At 46.3% G+C, this 21,232-nt stretch overlaps 1 protein-coding gene across 1 annotated transcript in view; it reads right to left on the reverse strand.

Annotated features, from left to right (window-relative positions):
* The window catches only part of ONECUT1 (one cut homeobox 1), a 41,790-nt gene extending 20,558 nt beyond the window's left edge, over positions 1-21,232 (reverse strand). Inside the window, exon 1 of the mRNA XM_005559607.5 lies at positions 19,683-21,232. Coding sequence (XP_005559664.1) covers positions 19,683-20,787 — 1,105 coding nt within the window. The 5' untranslated portion in view covers positions 20,788-21,232. The remainder of the gene's footprint in view (positions 1-19,682) is intronic.

A 21,232-nucleotide genomic window follows, 5' to 3' on the forward strand; every position in this document is an offset into this window, starting at 1 on the left:
TATTCAGTCTCGCAGAGGCCTAAGCCTGGGATTTTTGAAAGCTCCCTAGGTGATTCTAATACTTAGCCAAGGCTGAGAACCACTCCTCTAAATCAGTCTTCTCCAACTTAAATCACCTGGACATCTTGTTAAGAGGAAGATTGTGATTCGGCAGGCCAGGGTAGGCCCTGAGATTCTGACCATCTAACAAGCTCCCAGGTGATGTCTAGCTGCTGGTCCAGGACCGCACTCTGAGTAACAAGGGCTGAGAGTCCCGACCGTGAACTCCATTAAAGGTGTGGCCCAAATATATCACCATCGCCTGGGAGCACAAAGGGGTGGCTTGTTCACAATGCACATTTTGGAACCTCATCCTATACCTACTGTCTCTGAGAGTGAGGTTCGCAAGCAGATATTTTGTTTTCTAATTAATTTTTTTAACGTGGAAAAAAATGAACTTTAATATGGCTTAAAAATACCACAAACCAAATCCAAAGACAAAAATTGAGAAGCAGTTGTAAAATACACAATAATTTCTTTATACAAATCACTCAGAAATAAACGAACATCCACAGCAAAGGATATGAACTCTCTCAGTTTATGAGAGAGAGAGAACATTTATTTTGATTTTTTGTCTAACAGATTGGCAAAGATTTAAAACCTTAGTAATCCTCAATGCTGACAAGAATAAGGAGCAATAGGCACTTTTGATGGGAACATTAGTTGGAACAACTGTTCTGAAAGACAATCTACATTTACATCAATATTAAAATATATTTACTTTTGATCAAGTAATTAACAATTCTAGGAATTTATTCTAAGGCTATCTTCAGGCAAGTGCTCAAAAATATACGTACACATTCATCATAGATCCTTTTATAGTGGTGAAAACTATAGGGAGTTAATTCATGAATTATGGTAAATTTGTGTTTGCAAAGACTTGCTTACCTATGACTACATCCCCAGAATCTAGCTCAGTGCTTGGTCTATATATGAACGTTTATTGAATAAATGAACAAATAAATATAGTAGAAAATTCTATAGCCATTAAGAATAATGATGTAGATATATATTTATTGCAGTGGAAAACTATTCATCCTATCTTACAAAAAGGACAAGCAGACGACAAAACTGCATAGATAGAATCATCTCATTTTTGCATAAAAAGCAAGTGTGTGTGTGTGTGTGTATCTATGGAAAAAAGTTTAGAAGAATATATACCAAAATATAAATTGTGATTCTTCCTAAATGGTGAGATTATAGATGTTGTTTGCATTCTTATTTATGCTGTTAAGTAACGTCTGGATTTTTTTTTTACACTGAGCAGGTATTAATAGATGTAATTTTGATAATCACAATTTTTAAAAAAATTTTTGTTCCATAGGTTGTTGAGGTACAGGTGGTGTTTGGTTACATGAGTAAGTTCTTTAGTGGTGATTTGTGAGAGTTTGGTGCATCCATCACAAGCAGATATTTTAAACAAGCTTCCCAGTAATTTGAATGCCCAATAAATTGGAGAGCCACTTGCTCCTAGGACTGTATTTTAGACCTTTCCAAGATCAAAGGAATTACTCCATACTTTGGCAAAAACACAGGCTGACTAAATCAGAATTTTAGGAGTGGCCTGGGAATCTGTGCTTTGAGAAGTATACCAGGTAATTCCTGTGATTTCAGGTCCAGGAAAGCCTGCTTTGTGGGGTCTTTCTGTGGGACTGGGCAAGGCCCAGGTAACCATCCTCTCTCCCCACAGTGAAATTGTGCTTGTCAAACCCAGCTGCATTGATTGTCATAGACAGTCTGGCAGAGGAAAAAAAAAGCGAGATGTGTGTGAAGTGTCCACGGAGTTCATTGCTGGAGGCAGAGGGTTTTGTTCTGTGATTATGATGAAAGAGGAAGTTGGGTGAGAATGGAGGAAAAGATCACAGTAATGACTGTGCGTTTTTAGCACTAATTGACAGGGCCTCCTTCATCTTGACTTGTCCGAATTTACTGCCAAGTGCCTAACATGGGAGGGAGGGAGCTGTGGGACTGAAGGGCATCCCTGTGGGCAAGTAAGGGTATCTCATGCCCAGAAAGAGGAAGAACAAGGTTTCTGTGCCACCCCTTATTATCCACCGGGCTGGCACCAAGAGATGAACTAAAGAACTGGAGGGTTTTTGTTGTTTTTGTTTTAATTTCTGCACCTCCACACCCATGCTGTGACAGGACCCCTATTAGTTTGTACTGGGCTTGTTTTAGGGTTGTTACATTTAGAGCATGTTTAAAGTGTTATTTTACATAATAACACGTGGCAGGAGTGCACACACACATACACATAAAACAAACCCAAACTGCATATTTTGGGGTGTGCTTATCAAACTGTAACATGCATTAGAATCACTTCCAGGGCTTGTTAAAACGTAACAAGCCAGAGTTTCCAGCCAGTTTCTGATTCCATAGGATTTCTAACAAGCTCCCAAGTGATGCTGGGGTGTGGATATGGCGGATGGGGTGGGGAGAGAGAACTGCAAAAGAATCTTAACTAAAGCAGTTTTAAACAGGTTTGTTTAGTTTATGGGTATGGGCAAAGCAATTTTGAAATGATTTTAGATGTATTACAGGATTGCGCAAATGAGTAAATGTGTGTGAGAGAGAGACAGAGAGAGAGAAAGAGAGAGGGAGAGAGGTAGGTGACTGGGTACCAGAGTCCTCACTGTGCAGGAAAAGATATGTAAATAGGGAATGGGGGAAGGCAGGAAAAAATCCTCTGAGGGTATATTGCAATTGGAGGTGGAGGTACTAGTATGAACTAATGAGTTTAGAAGTACGTACATGAGCATGTATATAAGCATGTTTATGTGTACATGGATATTATGTATGTATGAATGTGTATACGTATATTTGTATGTGTGTGTAAATAAATGTATATGTATCCGTTTCCGGGCTTTGTCTGAAAGGGTAGAAAACCAAAGTCACCCTAATAGCCATGAGCACACTTAGCGCCCAGGCCATCTTGGACTCTAACATTGTTCCCTACCAGGATAAACCAGGGCTCATCAAAGAAGTGGTACATTCTAGGATTGGGGCAGAATATGTACCAAATGAGCTTGGAACATCTTATGATGCCAGAAAGTTAAAAAGAAAATGTGAGCATGTCACAGGCACACAGGAGTCAGAATGAAAGGGCTCTCATCAGTCAAATCTGGGACAATTTAGCACCAAAAGAGTTAAATACAGTAATGAATTGTAAGCCACTGGAAAAAAAAGGAACGCCTGAGTCCACTCCAATAATAAATGGATAGTGAGAGAGAAGGAAGGCTCTTGTTTACTGTAGAAAGCTAAAGGCTGACCGTTAAACATGGCAGGAGTCCTAGAGAGGGAAAATCATTTTAAAACCATGATGACAAAGATTAGATCAGGCAAGAATCAATAGCAGCTAAATCTATGGGGAATTTTGATGAAGGGTAGGACATTTGCATGATCTTTAAGCATTTCCCCATAGCCTGCTTATAAGTTGTAAGGAAGGAAATAAAACAGTGATTATACAGTAGAGAAATCAGACAATACCTTGATCACCTTGATTGAGTGATCAAAATTAACTCACCAATTAAGTGAGGGACAGACAGACACTGTGGGCTTTCAGATGTGATCCCTCGAAAAAACGACACTGTCATCTATGCAGCTTTCTGGGTAAGAAAGCACAACCTCGAACTAATCATGAGGAAACATCAGGTAAACATGAAAGGAGAACAATCTTATTTTAAAAGAGCATGTCAATATTGTAAAAGGCAAAAATAGTGGAAATGTTTCATATTAAAAGCAGCAAAAGAGATGTGACTACTAACCTCAAGACTGAATCCTATATTGGAGGAAAACAATGCTAGAAAGGACACGACTGGGTCAATTCACAAAACTGAACTGTGGCTATCTAAGAGAATATCCCTATTCTTAGGAAATATATTCAAGTATTTAGGGGTAAGGGGCCATGACATATGCAACTTACCCTCAAATGGCTCAGTGAAGAAAGGCTGTGCATGAGAGAATGAAGGCAAGAGCACACATGCCAATAATAAAGCAAATGGGATAAAATGTTAACAATTGGTCAATTGCTCAATGTTAATGGGGTAAAGAGTATACCAATGTTTTCTGTAGGATTTTAATTTTGCAACTATTTATAAATTTGAAATAATTTCCAAATAAAAATGTTAAATATCATGTTTTTGAATGTTTAATGACATTGAGTTAAATTGTAAATTCAGTTTTTTCAATTTTGTGAAAAATAAAAATTTTAGATGTATTTTGTACGTGTACTTTTAAAAAGCTAGAAGGAAACAAACCAATATATAAGTAGCTATTATCTCTCAGTTGTGGGATTATGGGTGTTTTGATTCTGTTTTATTGTTTATAACGTTTCATATTTTCCAAAGCTTCTACATGGAGAATGTATTCCTTTAATAATGTGAGAAATAATTTCTCAAATAATAGCTTAAGAAAAATTATTTTTGAAAGAGGAAAAAAACTATTCGATAGAGTTTCATGTATGCTTTTGCTGACTGCTGTGCCATTAGTTAATAATGGCAAAAACAAAACAAAATGAAAAACCCTGGAAAACACCTGAAACATCCAATGATAGGAAAGGTTGTTGGAAAGACTATGTAAATAAAGATATTTCTAAAATATTATAAAATCAAAAAAATTTGATTCCCAACCAATTTATGGACCAAGTGCCTAAAGATAGGGGAATGGTTAAATAAATTATAGCATAGCATAGCTCTGAAATAGAAGACTTGTAGAATATTTTCTAATATAGACTGCTCCAGGAACAAAGGGATAGCTTTTGCCTCTTCCTCTGCTACCTTGCAAATATCCTCTCTCTCTATATGTTGAATAAATGAATGCTATTCATGATGTATTTGGGAAAGGACAGGGATGATGGAATTACCAAAGTTTTTTTTTTATTGTCTCCATTATTCTTTTGTGTATTTTCAAATACTCTACCATAAATTTAATAACAGGATTTTTTAATTTAAAAAGTTGCAAAATAGTAGTATGTACCATCCCATAGGGAAAAGATTAGAAGGACACACACACACACACACACACACACACACACACACACACAGGGTTATCTGTATGGGGTGCTGTGGGTGATTCTTGTTTTTTTTTTTTTTTCTTTATTAGTATTTTACCCTGCAGCTCCAGCTCAAAGGATGTATATAATACTAATACTTTTACAACAAGAAATGAAGTTACTTATTTATTTTATTTTTTTGAGACAGAGTTTCTCTCTTGTTGCCCAGGCTGGAGTGCAATGGCACGATCTTGGCTCATTGCAACCTCCCCCTCCAGGGTTCAAATGAGTCTCCTGCCTCAGCCTCCCAAATAGCTTGGACTATAGGCAAGCGCCACCATGCTCAGCTAATTTTGTATTTTTAGTAGGGACGGGGTTTCACCATGTTGCTCAGGCTGGTCTTGAAATCCTGACCTCAGGTGATCCACCCACCTGGGCCTCCCAAAGTGCTGGGATTACAGGCATGAGCCACCCTCACCTGGCCAGAAGTTACTTTTTAAAAAAGCATTGGAATTAAAAAATAAATTAAGAAATAAGATACAAGGTGCTTGAACATGGTAAGTATCAAACGAATGTTAAAAAAATTTACTAAGGCTATGTCATGACAAAAGCAGACTTCAAAGAAATACATATAAATGGTACAATAATTAACTTTTTGGAAAAAATCTCCACCCTTGTATTGAAGGTAGTGCTCTAAAATGATATTGTAGTTGCGTCTGAGTGTAGGTATTACTTTAAAAGAGGAAACTGTATGGTAGATTGAATGTTTTATAAGCTTGCATTTTGAACATCTTTCACACATTGAATTGTCTTTCATAAAAGAGCTAGAATAAGAGGTTGAGGTGGGCAGATCACCTGAGGTCAGGAGTTCCAGACCAGGCTGGCCAACATGGCGAAACCCTGTCTCTACTAAAAATACAAAACATAGCTGGGTGCAGTGGTATTCACCTGTAATCCCAGTTACTCTGGAGACTGAGGCAAGAGAATCATTTGAACCCAGGAGGCGGAGGTTGTAGTGAGCCGAGATTGCGCCACTGCACTCCAGCCTGGGTGACAGAGCAAGACTGTCTCAAAAAGAAAAATAGAGCTAGAATAAGGGGACCACCATTGAAGCACTTGGGAGCATTTTCAACCTACCTAGAGGGGTAGTCACCCTGTGCTACTTCTCTTTTAATTTCATTACTCAGATAATTGCACTGGGCAGCATATTCTAGGGAGGCAATTTTCTGGCAAAATAATTAAAAAAAGTAAGAGCCATTTAGTACTTTCCCTAGAAAGTTATCTTTTGGGAGATGGGAGAGGCCCTTGATTATTTTTAAAGAGGAACACACACACACACAAACACACACACACACACACTTAAAAAGCCATAGACTATCTTAAGAATATACAAGAAACTGGTAACAGGGGTTTCTTCTAAGGGAGGGGGACTTGGGGACTTAGGGAACACGGTTGGGAGGAAAACTTGTTTTTTTCCGTATACATTTTCATGCTGTCCAACTTAAAAAAAGTGATATGCATATAGTATATGTTCAAAATATTTATTAATTAAAAACAATTCTTTTAAAAAATCTGTTGTTCGTGGAACAGCTGTGAAAATAACTAGATTGGAGGAAAGCAAAATGTGTTTTCATATGAAAATATGCTTGCCTTTAAACTGATTAGTTTCCATCACAGTCAGATTTGTAAGTGACTCAAACCAGGACTTTCCAACATTTGTCTGCCCCACCCACATGTCTATGCTTCTGTCTACTCTGCGGTGTTCTTTGTTTATAGATAGACAGCTCTTGAGCTACCATTACTGGGGAGTTACTTTTGTTTCTCTAACAGCAGGGATGGATTTGGGCTAACTCCTTCCACTGGTTCTTCAGGGCTCCTTGTACCCAGGGAGGTGGCTGGCTGGAATGTGAATAACTACCATTGCCCACCTACACCAGGAAGTGAAAACTGGACCCAAAGGACCCACAGTCTTCACCTCATTAGCATCGTGCTCACATCGTGTCTCTCCCAGTAAGTAACAGGTTCCGGTGAGACAGAAACAATCTAACTGATTGGATACCTCAAATCTGTACAGAAGCCAGACAGCCCGCCTATCGTAGCAATGTGTTTGAGAGGGTGGGCTATTCTGAAACATTCCATCTTTATATTGACATCCACATAGCCACTCTGCAGTGAAAGGTATATCCAAGCACCCAGCTTCCCATGCCAGAAGCAAGGAGACTGTTCCATTTCCATTTTCACTCTCCACCATGTCTACTTGACTTTAGAAATAGCTTTCAAATTTTGCCACCCAGTTTCTCCACCTTTGCTGACAATGACATATAATCAGACCCTCAGAATCTATTGCTACTTCTAGTTAGTCCCCTGCGACTTTTCTTCCCATTATCTCCATCTCCAGCATGCTTTCAAAAACACAAATCTGATCATTTCACTCCACGACAGGTCACAACTTCCTTTGGGCTGTACAAACACACCAGGTCCTTTGTCATCTCCTTTCAGTCTTCTTTCCAGTTTTCCTGCCTGCTCCCATAGAACTTTATTCCTACCCAGATCAGAGACATTGTCAGTATTTATTTTCCTGCATGCTTCCTCCCTGTGAGCTCCTCCAGGATACAATAGATACCTCATTCCTCTTTTGTGCCCCCGTACTCAGCCTAGTGCCTGGCACATAGGAGGCACCCGATCAGTGTTTGGGTGAATGAAGGAAAATAGACCTTTTGAGTGACATAACATGGCCATGAGTGGTGCTTCTCAGACTTTAATGGACACAAGAATTTCCTGGGGGTCTTGTTGAAATGCAGATTCAGGTTCAGTAGGTCTAGGGTGGAACCTGAGGGTCTACAGTTCTTACAAGTTCCCACGTGAGGTCGATGCTGCTGTTCAGGGAGCCACACTTTGAGTAGTGAGGACCTATAGAACGTTAATAACTTTTTTAGATGGAGGAGCAGGTTGAATCAATTATTTCTCTAAGGATCTTGAGGTTTGAGTGAACTTTTGATTTCAAAAAGATCAAAAGAAGTAAAAGATTTTATAAACACACACAAACACACAGTTATACACAGAGTAAGCTACGGAGCTATAGGTTATTCCAGAAATAAATAAGAAAAGGGAGTAAAAGTAAGAGTCGTCTGCCCTTAAATTCTCAATGCCATTATTCTAATTCACCACTTGAATTTATATTAGAATCACCTGGGAAACTTTTTAAGCGGCACATATTCTCCCCCTTTCTCCCCCTCCAATCTGATTTGCTCTTCTAGAGGAATGTGAAATCCTCAGTCCATGGCTTCCCACCACTGAAAACCACAGCTTTGGAGAATGCTTTTGTAATTGATGGCAATGTTTTGTGTCACTCAGCTGTGCTGGGGAAGAAACAAGCTTTTAGCTTCATAGTAATTCCAACCTAAGAACTCTTCTGCAAAAGGAGTTTAGCCAGGGCCCCCACGCATGCTGTTGTTCCCTCTGCCTGGAAACCTCTTCCTCCATTTCTGTCCCAAGTCCTACTCATCCTCCAGATCTTCAAAACTGTCCCTTCATCACACCTTAAACTTGTCTTTCCTGGAAAACACACACACACACACACACACACACACACACACACGAAACATGTAAACAGCTATTTGTTCTCTTCCCTGCTAGACTGTGAGTTCCAAAGAAAAAGCGTGTTATACATTCCATTCCCAGTCCTGAGCATGGAACTTGCTACAGCAGGAGCTCAAATGTGTGAAAGAATTAACTCTTCTTTCCATATTTAACGAAATTCTCTCTTTTACTTATTTTATCCTCCTGTCTAACATTGGCTGAATATAATTCCTATGAGAGCTGACATTTAGTATGGAGCTAAAACCTGCTTAAATGACAATAGAGTATGTCTTGAGGTTTGCTTGGTCTGAATTGCTTGGGTTGGGGAATCAGACAAAAACAATGTTTTTACCTCCCTAATGTTAAAAATAAATAATCACTGCCCACCAAACAATATGTATCATATATGTAAGATATGAAGCACAGTAACAAAATGAGCAGCTATGAGCCCACCACTCAACAAAAGAACTAGAACATTAGTAGCCTTGTGAAGCTACTTGGTGTTCTTGTCTCTTATCTTCCTGCCTTCCCCTATCAGAGGTAACTACTCCTTTAAATTTATGTTTATTACTCATTTTTTAAAAAAAATAGTTTTTCTATATCATGATTTATTTATGCATTCCTTGTCAGTGAACGTTTAGACTTTTTCTGTTTTTCTGCTCTTAGGAATAATGCTGACATGAACAGTCTTTGCGTGTCTCTAAGAGCATTTATGAATTTACCTATAAGATATGCCAAAGGGTAGAATTGCTAGATACATGTAGGTGCAGGTTGAGAAGATGATGCCAAGTTATTGACACTATTTTTTTTTGTAGTCAAGGTGCCAATTTACTTTCCTTTCCACCAGCAGTGGTTAAGAGTTCCTAATGACCCATATCCTTGCCAACACGTTTGTCTTGAACACAAGCAATGGAATCTCAAGCTGCAGCACTTTGGAGCCAGAAGGCAGAGCTCCTGCCTGGATAGGTTAATTTACTCCTGACCACCTGACAAGGGACTGGTCCCCTGAGCCTTACACGTTGTTGAGTCCTGAAACTGCAGACACGGCACTAAACTTAGAAGAGACTAGGGTCTCAACTAAGCTTCCCCCATGGATAGATACACAGTCATCATAGAAGGCAATCAACCATAGAATGTGATACCTGGAAGGGACCCTAAAGCCAAATCCTTCATTCCACATTTATTGAGACTGAGGCCCAGAAAGGTTAAATTACTTGACAATATCTAAGAGCTAATTACTACAGGAACCTTTCTCCGGGGCACTTGATTCTTAATCCAGAGAGGGTTTTTTTTTTTTTTTTTTTTGTAATTGAAGATGGTATAATATGATCCATTACATTAACAATGACTCTGTAAATATTCAAATAACTGACCAGTTTATTTTATTTATTTATTTATTTATTTTGCGATGGAGTCTCACTCTGTCGCCTAGGCTGGAGCGCAGTGGTGCGATCTTGGCTCACTACAACCTCTGCCTCCCACGTTCAAGTGATTCCCCTACTTCAGCCTCCTGAGTAGCTGGGACTACAGGCGCAGGCCACCACACCTGGGTTACTTTTTTTTTTTCTTGTATTTTAGTACAGACAGGGCTTCACCCTGTTGACCAGGATGGTCTCCATCTCATGACCTCGTGATCTGCCCGCCTCAGCCTCCCAAAGTGCTGGGATTACAGGCATGAGCCACTGTGCCCAGCCGACCAGTTTATTTAAAAAGAAAATACTTGTTTAACTTAAGTGATGTAAATTTGATAACTTTCATTTCTTTGGTTATAAACAGGGGTGATATTATTCGATGGGATAAATAAATCACAATTACAGCTTCAATATACAAATTTAACTATACTAAGAGATACTGGTCTCCTGGGGGAAAAACAGTCCCCAATTATCTGATTGATCATTCTTGTCCTTGGATCATTCCCCATAACCACCAGGCAAAGACTAGGCACTTCCTTAAAAAGCCATTTTTGTGAGTAAGGAAAACTTTAAATTCATTTAGTTTAAAATCATCTTCCCCTTAGGAGCACTCATAATTAGGCTATACTAAGATTCTGGGAATGACCTATGGAGATTATTGCAAAATAGCTTCAGTGACTTGATGGTTTCTAATCCACATGTGAATGTGGGAAAATGCTGAAGAGAGAGCAATCTACAGCAGAGGTACTTAGCGCTCTTTGGAGTGTGCATAATAACCGTGTGTGGTATGAGTCCAGGGCAGAGGCATCTGTCTCCATCCATCTGACAGTGAATGTGGAGCTGGGGAGGTGAAGGAGTCCCTCCTAACAGGGTGGGTGTTGGTGTGAACAAAGGGGGCTTTCGAAGCCTGTAGTGGAAATTTTCCTTCTGGAGCTGTGTCCTTCAGGAATTCTCTTCCTCCCTATCCCTTCCCATCTGCCTGGTCCTCTCTACACCAAGTCGCCTTTTACCATTTAAACATATCTTTTGGTTTAACAACGTCTGCAGGCAGATGCTAAAAGCTTTCTGTGGGGCAGCCCTTTTTTAATGTCAGGATGAAACTCAGGAGCTGTTTATTACTCTGGGGTAGGGGGCTTGGAGGGAAAGAACACCAAGCAATTTTGTGCAGGAATGCTGACCAAACAGTACTGAGGTACTTCTGGTTCCAGTTTTCCTCCGAGCAGTCATTTTAATCAGCACTTCCCCTTTTAATGAGCTCGTAGTGCCATTACATAATCACCCAGCTCACTGGATTAATGATGAAGAGAGGAACTGATTTTTCCAGTTGCATCATTTGAAGTAAATGTTAACTTTCTTTCTGAGTCCTTAGTTAACCGCATTAGTGTGACAAATATGTCTTTGTCTAGCATAAGTAATTAGAATTTAATCACTTTAACTGCATCTTAATTACCCCAAATGAATTGAAAAGACATTTAATAGCAAAGATTAAATTGCCTTAATGAACGATTTTTGTGACTCCATCAATACTCGAATCGCGTTAGCCACTCCTCTCACGCACTTCAGTCGTAGAAGCTGCAGCGAACACAGAGGTCACTAGGTGGCGCGCTTCGCTCGTTTGTTTATTTAATTTTCCCCATTGATCCGTTTTAGAAGACAACAGGAAAGAAAGCAAAAAGCATATAGTTTATTGCGTTCCTTCGATAACCTCTCTTTGGGACTATGAGATCATCACCAGATGTGAAAACGAAAGCAGTGATTTCAGAAACCGTCGATTCTGAGTATCCCACGGCGGCATATGCAAAGGAAGATGAGAAACACATGGAGACTGGAAACACGCAGTGTTTGACAGAAATTGCAAGATGCCCTCTAGACAACTGCCAGCCTATATACTGAGTTTTGGTCAATTTATTACTTTTTAGTGCAGAGCCCTAAAATACGAGTTACGGACAAGCTTTGAAATAGCAAGGCAGGCACTGACGTGGAGCCAAGAAGTGTAATTGCTGTCCAAGTGCAGATCAGAATGCCAATGCCTGAAGGTATGGGAAGATCTGGGCCCTTGGGCCCCCTTCCAAGGCAAGGGACAAAATGGACCAGTTCCACCTACAGGCACATCTAATGAGATGGGTCTTGTCCATCAATAATTGTTTAAGTGAACAAATGGATGGGGAGACTGGGATTCCACATCTACCTCTGGCACTTCGTTGCATTTTCTGGCTGCTTCTTCAAAAAAAGAATAATAAAAAATCTCTTTTACAAGTCTTGAGTATAAAAGAAACAAGTTTTCTTAAGTGACTCTCTTTGAGAGTCTGAAATGAAAGACACACTTTCTCTATTTTCAAGAGCTTTATTATGTAGAGACTTTCGAATCAGTTATTTCCACATTCTTGCTCCACTAACCTGGTGCGTCTGTCCTGGCAACAGAAGCATGGGATGGAGGATAAAAGGTTCTGGGCTTTGAACTGGGAAAGCTGAGCTCAGGGCATCACTGTTTTTCAGACGTGTTATCACAAGTAAATTATTTAGCTTCACTGAAGAGACCAACAGGGAAAAAAGTGGTAACTACCACATAGACTAATGGTTCCCAAACTTGGCTGCACATCAAAATCGCCTGGGAGTTTATAAAAATCCCAATGCCCATGTCACGCCCTGTACCAATTACATACAAATATCTGAAGCTGCAGCCAGGCATCAGTTTTTTAAAGGTCTGTAAGTGATTCCAATGTATAGTAAGATTTGAGAACCACTGGTATAAATGGTGAGTCTTCAATGAGAACATCTATGTTCCTATCACAGTACCCAACAAATAGAATGTGCACAAAAAACTTAAGCTTCTTCCTTATCAGTTACTATGACAAATGAGATGGGTTGTACTTTAGGGTCTAGTTCTGTCCAGCTGTTGTCTTATTAAATTGCCTCATCTAAAAGAGAAGAATATTTCTTTTTTTTCTTCAACTTTTATTTTGAGTTCCAAGGTACATGCGCAGGATGTGCAGGTTTGTTACATAGATAAACATGTGCCATGGTGGTTTACTGCACAGATCAACCCATCATCTTGGTACTAAGCCCAGCATCCATTAGCTATTAAGAGAAGAAAATTTCTAGAAGTTAATTTGTTCCAATTTTATGATACTGTAATATCTCTTGGAAGAGACAAATGTGGATGCTTCTATAGCAAGACCCTGTGATAAATAATTTTTATGTTTGTATCAAAATAATCAGACTGTCTTGTGATTGGTCTAGTTGCCTAGCCCAATCTTATTATCTCAGGAGGAAATTAAGCTTCATTAGTATTAACATACTTATGCTAAAATAAGAACCTATACAAACCTATTGATAGAAGGTAGGAATTTATGATTGTGCACTAAATCCATTCACATAGGAAATACTTTTTTTTCTTTTTACTGGACTCTATGAGACTGACATTTTTCATGTAGAAATAATGTGGCTTGCTTCTCCCAAAGATGCTTATCCATCTTATTTAAATAGAGACACAATGAGAATATTATTTAATAAATATTTGTTAAATGTTTTCTCCAGCATTATAAGAAATGCACCCTCTAACAACCACAACTTCAGTAACACCTTCCTTCTGTTGCTACCTTAGGTTGGGGGCCGTTCAATTTTACCAAGAGTGTGGAAATTCTGCTGTTTTAATGGGGACTGAAATGAAACTAGTCATTTTTCATTCAACCCATCAAGACTCCTAGATTGATTTAAAATATTAAGTCAGTGTTTAAATATTCCAATATATGGACTTTACAAAGAGCACGAGCAATGTCACTTGAGGAACAAGGCCTCAAGCTGAGGAGCAGGATACTGGAGAACCTCCTTCTTAATTACCCACTTTTATTAGACTTGAGGATTTTCTGTCTTACAAGAAAATCAGAAATAAATTTTATTGGTATGCTCTGTAAGAACGATTTCTTCTGATAACTTGGGGTAGCAGCATTTGTTTGATTAGCTGAATTTGCCATGAATGTGGAAATAATGACATCAAAACAGCTCGAGTAACAACCTCCTTAAAGACCTCGTAGATTAGAGATGACTATAGATTTTCCCCAGCGCGGATCAAAGGGACTGAATTGAACGTTTTAGCTTAATGATCCAACCCCTGTCACACCCACAGGGACGCGAATTCCGATTTTATAAGCAGGTGTGCACGTGCCCTCAGATACTCACACAAAGCCGCGTGGAGGGACAAAAAGATCAACCACCCGATCGACGAGGATAGGTTTGATCTTTTCGATTACCTCACTGTGCCAGTGTATATTCCTGACTGGGCCCTACGCCATTATAAACTTCGGAACTTTAGCTGTTAATTTTTGTTTTCTTACTATGACTTCCGAAAGACATTCTATCCGCCTACCAGGGGCAAAGAGAAATGGGACCAGGCGACAGGGCGGTGGGACCCTGTCCAGGGTCCTGACGCCGCGCCAGGGCTCCAGGCCAGTCGGCCTCCGAAGGCCCTTTCACCCACCCCACACGAGAGGAAACAAAGACTTCCCAGCTCAAGGCCTCAAGGCTGCCTCCTGACTCGGGCCAGTTTGCAGGAAGAGGAAACAACAAAACAAAGGAACCGCCAATCTGCCGGGTATTATATCCCTCAGCTCCAACCTCCGACTTCGGACCGCCAGGGTCACCTTCTCTACTCTGACCCCGCTTTTCTTAAATGAAAACATGCCAACAAAAGCATACTTTGGATACAAAATCCAAGTACTCATCTTGTTTGGGGAGGTTAGAGCTGGGGTGTACTTCGGGGGATGAAAATTTTGTTTTCATGAATTGGGTAACACCCAGGCATTGTTGGGGACCTCGACATACCCTCTAGATAGCCTTCTCTTCCTCCTTCACACTTTCTTTCTATCAAAATAGTTATTGTTTTGAAATTCACTAGGACAACGACGTTCTAAAAACAAAGACGCAGCAAGCATCCCTTTTCTCTCCGCCGCGGGCTGAACCACTGACGCTCGCGGGGCGCCCGGCCCCGACTGCCCGCAGGGGGCGCGCGCCGCTCCCCTAGCACAGCCCGGCTACCCCAAGAAAGGGAGCCGAATGGAGGGAAGCAGGGAGCGCGGAGGGCTCGAGGCTTGCAGATAAGGAGAGGCGCATCCTGGGATTTGAGTCCTCTGCTGCTACAACACAACCGTGCTATTGTTGGCACTGTCCGACCCAAGTGTCGGTTGTAAGCGGAGATGTCGGGGCTGGGTCTCTAGCAACCCCTGTGCCCTGGGTCAGGCGGGTCGCCCAACTACCGGGATCCCTCTCCGGATGCTTCCAAGGCTATAGGGGCTGCACCCCCAGACGGGATAGCCACATACCTCCGAACAGGTAGTGGAGTTTGTCTCTGGCAGGCATCCTAGCTGCGCTGACACCAAGGTCGCCACACAACAGCCATCAGCCCCTCTCAAGCCCCAGAAGTAGGTTTCCCCTGCTTCAGTCGTTGCCACAAGCCCACTTCTTATCTCCAAGGGCACCCCCCTCTCCTCAGCCCGGTTTATGCCCGTTACACTGAGAGAATTACATAGAGGGAACTATGGTCCCACACCCTCGGGGGGGACAGACACCGGCCGTGAGACAGGCACCACGCAGAGCCTTCTGGTGACTGTCCGCAAGAGCAAGACCTTTTGGTTTTACAATCTGCTGGTGTGTGTGTGTGTGTGTGTGTGAGGGTCCCCAGCCGACTACCGGGACGCACTGCCACTTTTCGGCCTGGCAGGCTCTGGGACTCCTTGGTCTCCGCAGCAGGCCATCCCAGGCCTTCGGAGGAGGCGCTCCCCGCTGGCGGCGCCCCTCGCCCCGGGCTCCTAGGCGGACACGGTCGGTCGCGCCCTGCCGGCCCTTTGTTCGCGCCGCAGCGGGCTGGGAGCAGCTGCGCGGCACCAGACCCGCAGGGCCAAGACGCGAAGCGTGAGGAAATCGCTGCGCTTGACGCCTTCTCCCCCAACTCTTGGGCCCAGAAACCCTTCCAGCTCCTGCGTCCCACACGCCCAGTCCTGGCTTCTCTCCCGGCCCAGTAGTCTTCAAGGATTGAAGGGCGCTGCCTAGGGCCCCGCACTCCTGCCTGGCTCCCAAGGCCCAGAAAAGCGGGGGGACATTTGAAATGTCACCCCTGGGATAAATATTAACAAAAAAGCAAATGGACTTGTGAGGGGGCCAGTTATCAATCAACCAGGCCGCAAGGCCACTCAGGGCAAACACAGCCCAGGTTGGGCTGGGCGAGACTTTCTCATGGCCGCCTCCCGACCGAACCCCTCCCCCCTGGCTCAGGTCCTCCTTCAGGTCTTTCTGGGGCAAACACCGGACGGGAAGGGGGCGCAGTCCGGGTGCTGGAGGCCCCGCCAACGCCCCCGCGGGGTTTGGAGGTTTCCTCCCCTCCAAGTCGGACAGGATCGGAGTGCCCAACACCCACCCCCGCCCGAACCTCGGGCCTGCGCCCGGCCTTCTTCTGGGTCCGCGGTGCTGCGCTTGCTGGTGGTTGTGTGTCGCAGTCTCTTTCTGAGCCGGCAGCCCCCGCCACACGGCCGAAGCTCTCTGGAATCTTTAATTGGAAACTAATCTTGCGTCTTGATAGGTGCCCACGTCAGAGGCGCGCCACCCACCCACCCGCCCGCCTCATCCAGGAGGAGACGCGGCGAGAACCCTGTCGCTCTGCTCTTTAATGGGGCAGCAGCAAGTAGTACATGGAGGGAACATATATTGATTTTTAAAAGGTAGTTAATTTGGTGGGAATTTTCTCCTGTCGCCCTTCTTCCACCAGCCGCTGTTATTTCGTGACCGGAAGGCGCCTTCTCAAACACAGCGCCACGAGCAGAGGGTTTTGACCCTCTGCAACAGGCGGCCGGCACCTGGAGGCCAGAGGGGCGTGGAGAAGCCACCGCTCTCCCGCTGCGGAGCGAAGGAACCTGGCTCAGTGAGCCCTGACCTCGCAAGGTGGTTGGAAAGAGACTGGGGGAGGGTCTCTGAGCGCAACAGCAAGGAAAGCTGCCAGGGGCTCCTCCCCACATGGGAGCTGGTAGTGGGGGGCGCGCACTAATGTCCTGTAGGAACGGCCAAGGCGCTCTGCAATTCGTTTTAAGGTTCTTACACTCGGCCCGCTAGAGATCATTTGGAAAGTTCAGAAAATAACCCCACTCTTTTTACAATATGGAAATGTTAATGAGAAGGCTCGTTCTTCAGTAACTTAAAAATAGATTGTGAAGAGATTGTTCCTGGTTCCTTTCAGGAGGCCCTCCTGGACCAACACAGCGCCCTCAATCCTAGCCCTTTCCACCATCAATTTTAAGTTAAGGAAACAAAAATGTAATAGACATGCTTCCTCAGGGTCTCAGGACACAGTGGGCTGGGTGTTTGGTGCCAAATGTCTGCCCTGCTGGAGTCTCCAATGTTTCACTTTTTCGAGGAAAAGGTCATGGGTCTGGGGCCGAGGGCTGCATGGTTCTCCACAGGTTGCTGGATGCCCAGGCAGGCGCTCCTTCGATAGCCTCCTGGGTGCCACGAACACCTGCCAGGCACTAGGTTTGCGCCTCCAGCGTGCGGGTCCCAGCCCTCAGGCTCCCTCCCCCTCCACAGTGCCGTCCCCTGAGCTCGGCTCTGTAGCTCTCCACGCTTGGAGGTCAGAGGGCGCTCCTGCGGCCAGGTTTCCATGGCTCAGAGGTCGTCTCTGAACAGAACGTGTCCGTCTGTCCTTCCAGGGGGCGACAGCAGGCAGTGGGGGGAGGAGGGACATTGAAGTCCAGAGCAAGAGCCTCCAGGGGGCGGGGGTGGGGGATGGGGACCGAGTTTTCCTGGAGGGGTAGCCTTCTCCATTTCTATCTTCTTCTCACATTCCCTTGCCCCACTCGTTGGCTTCAGCGGGCACTGCCTAGGTAAGAGGCCCTGAAGCCCGGCTCTGGGGTGGTGTGGGTGTGTGAAAAGGCACTACCTTGGGCTCTGGAGAGACGAAGCTGTCAAGGCGAGGAGCAGCCCCTTCGCCCACTCCCTCCGGAACCTCAGCTGCTTGCGGACAGCCCACTGGTGGATATATGGAGATATTTCACTCTCTAGCACAAGGGCTAGAGAGTGGAAACCCAGGAGCCTGCGATTCGCTGGGGCGCCCAGCAGGAACCTGCATGAGGACTTTGCCTGGGGCGAACGAAGGCAGGGCTGGGCTGGAAAACCTGGCAGGGCAGAGTCTCAGCCAGCGCGGTGCTTTGGGACCGGAGGCCTGGAGGGCCCAAACCCAAAGAACGCTTTGGGTCGCTTCGGGGCACGAATCACAGGCTGGTCGGCACCTGCCACCCCCTAGCTTCTCATTGGCAGGCACGAGTTGGGGGAGGGGGTTTTGGCCTCACGCTTTGATTTTAGACTGTGAAACGGCTCAGTGCCCCCGGCTCAGAGCGGATTGACTGTCTCTCGTTCTCCAGGGACGAATTAATGGAGAACGATCAGTTAATTAACAAACCCTCATTCCGGCTTTTACCTTTTCTCTTCGCCAAGGCTCAGGCCCGGGCGCCGGGCTGAGAAGGAGGTGGGGGTTAGGGAGTTGGGGCGGGGGGAAGGGGGCATGAACCAGGAGTCAATCAACTTGGCAACCGCCGCCCGGATCTCATCAAACCCTAGCCACCCTCCGCTGTCCTTAGCTCTACCTCCCCTCATGTTCTCCACCCTCAAGGGTCGCCGAATCCTCCTGAAATCCCCGGTGGGGTTCGGGCTGGGCTCAGCCGTCTTCTCCGCCTATCCGCGGTCTAGGGGAGCCAGGCGCGGTGTCTGCGCGGCGCCAAGGAGACCTTCCCGCTGAACTCAGAAACACCCGGGGTTTGGGGTTTTGGGCAGGAGACCTCTGCTCGCAGACTTGGGGGTCATTTACACACTCCCACCCCCAAATCCCCCTCCCGCACGGGGATTCAGACTAAAATCGCGAAGAGGAATCAAAAAACAAAATGCAAAGTCCTCAGGGAGTCGGCAGCGAAGGCGGTCCCCGGACTTGGCTATTGCTTTGCAACTCTCACTGGGACCTTGGGACGGTCAGCCTCCCTCTCCTTTCCACAGCCAATTTCATGCGCAGAGAGCGTCCTAACCCTTACACCTCGTCTGTGCTACATACCCATCGCCCAGTGGCTTGGAAACTTTTTGCCCATACTCTTAGATTGAGATCACTCCAGCCAGCGCCAAAAGAATGAGCGCGGGAGGGGATCACAGCAGCCAGTTCAGCTAAACCTCAACGCAGCTCCGGCACGCTCCAGCCCAGCGCCTGGGATGTGTCAGAGGTACCTGCGAGGAACATTTGCGTGCGATTCCACGCACGCGTTGCCTCCCTCTTCCCAAACCCGGATCGCTGAACTGAGAGGTGGCGCAGATTGTCTCACCACGTGCGGGGATTTCTCTCCGCCTCAGGCCGTACGAGCTTCCCTCGCTGTACCTGAGCGCAAATGCGCCTCTTCAGTCGCCGAGGGCCCGCCGCTTAGCTCTCGGAGCCTTCCACAGCCCAACACACTGAGCCCTAGAGTAGGAAATTTGCTCCCACAGCCCTGTGCTGGCCCTTCCAGGCACAGGGAGTACCCCTTCTGGGGGTAGGGGTGGGCGGAATGAAGCGCACCCAGCCCTCTCTCCTACCCTCCCTCCTTTGGTCCCTTCGGCTTTCGTGTACCTTATCTCCCGCGCGCCCAGCTCCTCGGCCGGCTCACCTGCTAAGCGGAGCGCGGACATGCGCTGGAACTCCGGCTCCTGCAGCCACTTCCACATCCTCCGGAAGGTCTCCCGGCCGGATTTGAGTTTGCTCCAGGGTTTGGGGTTGCGCAGCAGGTCCGAGAGGGTCCCCTGGGAGCGGCAGAGCACCCTCTGCGCGAAGATGGCCTGTGGGATGCTGTAGCGCTTGAGCTCGGTGGTGATACGCTGCGCCACCTCTTTGGTATTGATCTCTTCCATCTGCCCTGAATTACTTCCATTGCTGACCTGCGCGCCGGTCACCGAAGGGTTGGGCTCCCGGGCTGTGCCCAGGAGCTGCCCGTGGCCCTGGGTGTTCAGGTGGGCGTGGGGATGGTGCGGAGGAAGGCCATTGATGGGCACCATGCCGGCCGAGGTGGGCGTGAGGTGCTGCTCCCCGTGGCGGCCGAGCATGGCCGGGTGGTGGGCTTCGAAGCCGTTGGGGGTGAGCATCTTGTCGGTGGGCATGGCGGCCCCCGGGTGGGCATAGTGGGGGAGCCCTTGCTGGGAGTTGTGGATGCTGCCCAGACCGGAGCTGGAGAGGGGCGAGAGGCTCTGGCCCATGCCGGCCACGTCCTTGTGGTAGGGGGTATAGAGGTTATTCATGGAGGCCAGCCCGCGCTCATCCCGCATGAGCGTGAAGCTACCGCTCACGTTGCCCGCCAGGCGCTGGTGGTGGTGCGGGTGGTGGTGGTGATGGTGGTGGTGGTGATGGTGGGGGAACTTGTCCGATACTGTGGAGATGGGCGGCAGCGGCTGCAGAGGGGTCAAGGTGGTGTAGGTGGTGGGCATGCTCATACCTGGGGGAGTCTCGCAGGCCATGGTCATGGTGGGGTGCAGGGGACCGGCCAGGCTGTGCTCGGGGGCCCGGTGGTGGTGGTGGTAATCGCTGCCGCCGCTGCCGCCGTCCAGCAGGGACGCCATGCCCATGGAGCGCGGGTGCGCCGGGGGCAGGTGGCTGCCGCGGTGCGCCACGGAGCTGCGCGCGTGGGGGCTGCCGCCCAGCAGGTCGGCAGGGGCGGGCACCGGCTCATGGCTCACCCCGTGCAGCTCGCCGATCGCTTCCATGGTCAGCTGCGCGTTCATCGTGATCCGGGCGAGCAGGCGGCGGACACAACATCGATGTGGCCAGGCAGAGGCGGCGAGGGGCGCACGGAGTCCGGTCTTCACATCGGCTGCTGGCGACTGTTGCCTTCCTTCCTCTCACTGTGGGGCTCTGTCTCTGTCTCTCTCTCTCCGTGTGTGTGTGTCTGTGTGTGCGCGCGTGTGTGTGTGTGTGTCTCCTTCCCTCTTACCCCCCACCTTCCCCTCTGCGTCCTCGGCTTTTTTTTTTTTTTTAATATTAATTTCCAAAAAGGATCCGCGCCGTTGGGAGAGCGCAGTGCTCCAGCCCGCCCGCCCCGGCCACCTCTCGCCCCTCTCTTTCTTAAAATTCCGAGGCCCCCGGCTCCCCTGCCGCGGCCCGCGCGCCTGCCGCGGCTGCTGCCTGCCAGCGCCGCTGGCCAGCTTGAGCCATGGCTCTGTTACTGTT

This window comes from Macaca fascicularis, chromosome 7 (assembly GCF_037993035.2).
Source record: "Macaca fascicularis isolate 582-1 chromosome 7, T2T-MFA8v1.1".
Classification (NCBI taxonomy): domain Eukaryota; kingdom Metazoa; phylum Chordata; class Mammalia; order Primates; family Cercopithecidae; genus Macaca; species Macaca fascicularis.